General features: G+C 38.9%; 1 protein-coding gene across 1 annotated transcript; it reads left to right on the top strand.

Annotated features, from left to right (window-relative positions):
* Positions 1 to 3,445: 3,445 nt before the first annotated feature.
* LOC112740601 (BON1-associated protein 2) lies at positions 3,446 to 4,355 on the top strand. Its single transcript, XM_025789245.3, has one exon. It carries the CDS (start codon positions 3,593 to 3,595, stop codon positions 4,208 to 4,210), a length of 618 nt encoding a protein of 205 aa, XP_025645030.1. The 5' UTR covers positions 3,446 to 3,592; the 3' UTR covers positions 4,211 to 4,355.
* Positions 4,356 to 6,936: the final 2,581 nt, after the last annotated feature.

Consider the following 6,936-nt stretch of genomic DNA (forward strand, 5'->3'; position numbering starts at 1 on the left):
ATTTAAGCATGAGTAAAAGTGGAAGAAAATTAAGAGTTTATATTTACTTATAAGTGGAAGAAAATTTGGGCATCATATCAAAGTGGAACTGAATTTATTTAATTAAGAGTTTGTATTTACTTATAACTCCAAAACACATATCAAAAAGGGTAGAAGCCTCTTGTTCTACCTCTAGATTACCGTTTCTATTGCATTCAAATTGCTATAATTGAAGAAAATTATGAATAAATGCAGTTGAACATTGAAGTAATGCCATGATAGTGACTTCAGCAAAATTTTATAGAGTGATCTGAAAATTGTATAGTCAAAGAAAGTTTAAAATAAAAATTTCTCAAATCCAAGGGACACACTGCCATATAAATGAAAAGGGAAATGTTCATTAAATACCAAGAAGGATCACTCTAAATCAACATGTAAACTAAATGAGGCATATATATATAGAACTGCAAACTAAATTCAAAAGCTTACAGGTGGTTCATTGGGATACTCAGGAGGGAAACATATATCAAAGAAGAATATCCCGTCATGATACGGGATTCCGGATGCACCAACAATCACTGCACGCATGAGATCTATTCTTTCTTCAAACACACGAACATAAATAGTTTCTGTTTAGACCATTAAAGAGATGGCAAGTGTATTTTCTCAATATTTCTTTTTACTCAAGTAATTAATAGAAGATTTTATTCAAATTTTCAAAACAAACAAGTACAAACCAGGAAGCTTTTTCTCGAGGATGTTCCATTCTTGCTGAACCTTTTTTGCCCAGCCTCTTTTCACCTACTAAGGGCCCAAAGAAGATGAAACAATTAGCCTAAAAGTTTTAATGTAATTATGTCAATTTCAATGATCACATGTTAATTTCTAACATGAGATAATGTCAATGCACTACCATCACCAAAGAAGTGATGGTCAGAGCAATTTTTTAGTATATCAAATTGCTGAAACTGATTTGAATTATTGTTGTGGAAAGGGAATGGAGAATTATTATGTTCATGAGTCTTGACAACTTCTGGATTTGGAGTTATTTCTTCAATAAATTGCAACTTATCCACTTGATGTGAGTGAGTGCATTGGTTACAAGTTTCCAAATCTTTATTATCAAGAAAATCAGATCCATTCTCCTCTTCATATGTGGGTACTGAGGAAACTGCTCCTGAAAAGGGGTGTTGTACCAAGTGTCTGGAATATGCTGGCTTTAATGCTAGAGAAAAGTTCAAAGGCAGCTCGAGGAAGGAAAAAGGAACTACACTCCCTGAATTGCTTTTCACAATTCTCTCTAACACCATCACTATTTAACAAGTCCTGTTCATCAAACATGACATTCAGTTTGGAATTAGACAGTTGCATACTTGCATTTGGTAATGAATCTTAACAACACAACAGCAACAACTAGAACTAGATGTTTTCAATTATAGTTTCCATGGTGAGACCTGTGTCTTAGTGTCACCTAAATAATTCAGTCAACAGCAGCTACTAATATTCAAGAAAATGCCTACTACACACATTTTCCTTCTTGTCAAAGGGTAGACTTCTGTGTTCAATCATCTCTTGAGGTAACTCATCAACATTAGTTTCATGAGGAATGGAGATAACAGATGAACCTTCATGTTTTTCAATTCGAAAAACTTCATAAGGTGCAACCTGTTGAGAAAATAAATAAATAATAACTTGTTAGCTTACTCATTTAACTAAAGCATATGAATACAGATAATTGTAGGACATATCTTGGTTGTGAAACCATTAGCCCAATTTACCTCCATGTTACCATCTTCGAAACCAGTAACATTCCCAACACAACACAGGAAAGGATTATCACGGAACTCATCTACACAATGAACTTGGTTCCCATCTTCAAGAGAAGCCTCCGCCTTCAAGTCAGTTACTGACTTGCCATTATCTTTACCAGCTTGGTCCCCAAGCTATTTTTGAGCCACAAACACAATATCACCAAAACAAAAGGAGTAGTCTGGGTGCTCTACAAGTTCGTAGGCGCTCACAGTTTCCTCCGTTTTGTCTCCAGCAAAATTATCTTCATTGGAAATGGAAACAGCTTTCCATTGTAACTTAACAGTATGCTCCAATGCATCGACACATCGGACAACACCCCATCTTTGATCATTAGGCTTAAGAGGATCATAAGAAGCACCTTTTTCAAGCACGAACTGATGAGGCCAAACGAACAGAGATGTCAGGCGGCGAGGGAAGCACGAATAAGTTCTTGACAGTGACGGTTACGGTGACGGTGACGGGGCACGGTAAAGATAGAGAAAGTGCTCTCGAACAGAGGAGACGACTTCAAGCTCCTGCGACGGCACCAAGCTTCCACACGCGATGCCTGTACATGCGACGGGGCTGCGGGCGGCGAGGCTGGGTCAATGGGTGAGTAGAGTTGAGTTGATTTTTTCTTTCAATTTCAGAGAGGAATGGGGCTGAGGTGAATTGAGTTTCTGCACAATGATAAAAATATAACTTTACTTTTTAATGTTTATAGAAATTATATATTTATCCCTCCTATAAAATTATTTAATTACAAAATTACCCTACTTTAGTTAAGATATTAACTCTTATTGAGTTAAATTAATTCAAACTAAAACTAAACATCCAATTAAAACATGCCACGTCACAAAGGGTAATTTACATGTTGATTTAGAAGGGGTTGGATAGAACTCACCAATATTTAAATATTTTTTAATTAATAAAAAAATACATGCTAATTGTTAAGAAAATACTGATATTAAAAAAATAGAGACATAGTGAATTTTTTTTGTTTTTATGTTTGTAACTTGTAACGAATATTCAAACACTAAAATAACACAATAAAATATATATATGTGGGTACAATTATATTTTCATATATATTGATTCAAGGAAAATTAATTTTAGCACAGAGAAAACACTTCCAAATAAAAAACGTATCTTTCCCCTTTTTAATAAATGAATAGACAAATACATAGCCATCCAAATGTTTTTGTTCAAAATAATTTTTAAACTTAAGAAAACTTAAACCAGCAGCAAATTAAAGAAGTCAATAGAGCTAAAAGAGAAGTCAACTGTGATGAATGAAAAACAGAATTTACTGACAATATAATTTGGTTGCCGCGGTCTTTGGTAAACTCTCTCCTTTCTATTTTCAATTGAATTGGTCCAAAACAACTTCGTAGATATCACCAGCCACTCTACCAGGAAAATTCATACAAACGCGCACACGAAATTTTAAATAATTTTCCGAAAGAAATTTCCGATATAATTTCCAATAAAACTACACTCAATTTACCTAACTGTGACACTTTGTATATAGTCTTTCATAAATAATCAAATTGTAAATTATCATCTAAAACACCAACATTATTCTATACGTCAGGCAACAACTCTACGCGAAATCAAACAGCGTTTTTCACTTTTTTTTTTGTTTTTAATTAAATTTCCGTTCCTTATATAAACCACACTCTACTCCTGCCCTTTCATATCAAACACACTTTCATAATCACATATATCAAAGTACTATACTCTATATAGTAGTGTTTGAATTTGATTATTTTTAGAACAAGTAAAAGTTTACTTATAAGTTATAAGCCTTTTAATTTTATATATGGAATCTATTAGGCCAAGCACACTAGAGATTATGGTTATATCTGGCGAGAATCTATGCATGAATCAGAATCCAGTGAAGGAAGCTTATGTTGTGATTCGAGCTGAGTCCCTCAAATGTTGCACGACAAAGATGGCGAAATACGGTGGCGAAAACACTTCGAGCTTGCTCTCATGGAATGAGAAATTCTTGATGGACATACCCCTGCATGCAAGGTCCATAACCTTTGAGGTGCAATGCAAGAACTCAAACGGCGCCGTTAGAAGCGTTGGTGTGGCAAGGATAGCCATTTCCCATTTTCTTGGAGAGAAGAATAATGTTAATGGTAGCAAGGGAATTTATGAATGCACCATGCAGAAGATGATGAGTTATAGGTTGAGGGATTGGGATGGACGGCGAAATGGGGTTATCAATTTCTCGGTGAGGGTGGCAAAGCTGCCGGAGGAGGATCCTTTATTGGAAGCAAAAGCGGTGGTGCCGGCGCCGGCGAAGGGAATTCCAGTGAGGAGTTGTGGATTTGAGGGAAGGGTTTTGGGGTTTAAGGTGGATGAGAGTAATAATTCAAATGGGGTAGCTGTTGGCATTCCACTTTGGTGGAGTTACCCTAGCAATATTTAAAGCTTTTTTTAGTTATTTTCTTAATTCTTTTGTGATGGAGAGGAAATTAATAATTATTATTACAAAAACGTTATTTGTACACATAATCAACTACTAAATTCAGTTACAATGTATTTATATATAAATATATATGTATTTTAATTTATTTTAATGTGTATTTTGTATTTTAAAATATATTCTATTTTAATGACTAATTTTAGTATATATCTAATATGATTGTTATTATTATATAATAGTTGTTGATTTTGAGTCTGTTACACATATAAAGAATAGTATTTAATTTATTTTAATCACTTTGGGTTGGTCGAGTGATCAGTTCACTCATCCACTTAAATAAAATTTAGATCTACATCAAATTAATTCTTAACTTATTAGGTTGGAGAGCAATACATATTAGGATTTGGTTCTGGTTTTATGATTTAAATGCGGGGAGATTATATGTATTCAAGCTAGTTAATTATTGTATTTATATTCATACAAGAACTTTTCATTGTTTATAATTTAAAATGATTGAAAAGAGTTTAATTAAGGAGTGCTAGGAGGCAGTAGAATTTGTGATGTTTAGTCATCAATTAGCCATTATCAATATTTTTAATAGTATGAGATGAGATCTAATGATATAGGATTAATTATTTTTTCTTTGATGATTAAGTGCTAACCAAATTTTAACAAAAGTGGTGGCCCTAAACTTTCTCTAACATTTAAACCGCTATATATAGACGAAGCCCATAGAATGTTGTACAATAATAATAACAATATTGGAGTAGTATTAGTAGAATTATTAGATAATTAGAGGTTAGTAACATTTTAATTTCATTTTTATATGTGTGTATTCTTTAATTTTTTTTTAATCAAAATATTCTGTCATCATTTTATTCTTTAAGGCAACTGAATATGAGCGAAAGGGGCTTGACTGGTGAAGAAACTTAAGATGCTATCAGCCTCTAACCTTTTTATCCGAAAATATTGATATCATCTTTGATGCATGTACCTAAAAGGAAACTTGAATACTATGTGTGGCTGTGTGACTGTGTGAGTTGCGTATGAGAAGCTTGATTATCACAAAAATTTTATCAATGACATGTTTTTCTTGAAGATGATATCATAGAAGGCAGTGTAATTATTGGATGAACAAAGATATACTTGGAAAATTTATCTACTTGTTCAATAAACAAGGATCTTCTAATTTCTAAACGATTTGTGTTACGGCCTGGCCCAATTTCACGCGGGTCAACCCGACCCGAGTTCCCTCCGGTCCAGCAACGCGCCCTCCACCCGACCCGGACACGCGTCCCGTACGGCTTGCACACAGCTGTGGGACAGCGTCCTTGAGGGTATGGGCCTGTCCACTTCTGACATGTATATAAGGAGGAGACTGGCTCTCCCCCCGAGGTACGTGACATTCTTACACCACCCCCTTTCCGCCTGCACATATTCTGACAAGAGCGTCGGAGTGTCTTTGCAGGTGGCACCCCCCCTCTCCATGCGAAGTGCTCGGGACCTCGCACACCCGGGACCAGGAGACCACGACCAGACGAGCCTTTCCACCATCCCAAGCGTTGACCTCAGGGTCTTAACCCGAACCGTCCGGTATCCGACTTGCCGAACATTGGCGCCGTCTGTGGGGAGACTTCATCCATGGATTTCGTACTGGTCCAAACTGGGACAGGCTCCGAGGTAGCGCCTCCCGTGCTCGCGGGAGGCGCCGTTGCGACGGAAACACGGCAACAACAGAGGTCGCCCCCAAGGGATGCGACGCAAACTCACGAGAGACGCCCCTTCGGGGGGACAGGTGACAACCACGCCAGGATAATGCAAGAACTACGCCATAGAATGCATGACTTAGAGCGCAGGCTAGCAGAGAGAGAGCGCGACCAACGCTCCCCAGAGCGGAGCCCCACCCGTTCCCGTTCAAGGAGCCGCTCGAGGCGCACGCCCAGCCCCCAATACGAGTCGGAGAGCACTGGGGGGCGGGTACGCCCCAGAAGAAGAAGTCGGGACCCCATCATCTACGCCCGACACGAAAGGCGGCATGCGTCGAACAGGGGCGACGAGGAGGCGCGCCGCGAGAACGACGAGTCGAGAAAAACTGCCCGAGGACCCGTCATAATAGGAGCGACTCCTTTCCACCATTCCGTACTCGAGGTCCGACTACCGAAGCACTTCGACAAGCCGACAGACATGAAGTATGACGGAACGCAAGACCCCCTGGAACACTTGACGGCCTTCGAGGCCAGGATGAACCTGGAAGGAGTGGGAGACGAAGTCAGATGTCGCGCTTTCCCGGTCACCTTAGCGGGCCCGGAAATACGGTGGTTCAACAACCTCCCGCAAGGCTCGGTGACCCAATTCTCCGACATTAGCCACGCCTTCTTGGCTCAGTTCACGACTAGGATTGTCAAAGCCAAACACCCAATCAATTTGCTAGGGGTGACACAGAGACCCGGAGAGCCGACCAGGAAGTACCTGGACCGTTTTAATGACGAGTGCTTGGAAATTGACGGTCTGACGGACTCGGTGGCAAGTTTGTGCTTAACGAACGGGCTCTCGAATGAGGACTTCAGGAAACACCTCACCACAAAGCCCGTCTGGACGATGCAAGAAATCAGTGCGTGGCCAAAGAATATATCAATGACGAGGAAGTCAGCCGGGTTGTGGCTGCCAATAAACGGCAGCCCGCCTACAACCAAGCCCGGCACTTTGAAGCCAGAGAAAGACCAAAAAAA

The sequence above is a fragment of the Arachis hypogaea genome, chromosome 14 (assembly GCF_003086295.3).
Source record: "Arachis hypogaea cultivar Tifrunner chromosome 14, arahy.Tifrunner.gnm2.J5K5, whole genome shotgun sequence".
NCBI lineage: Eukaryota > Viridiplantae > Streptophyta > Magnoliopsida > Fabales > Fabaceae > Arachis > Arachis hypogaea.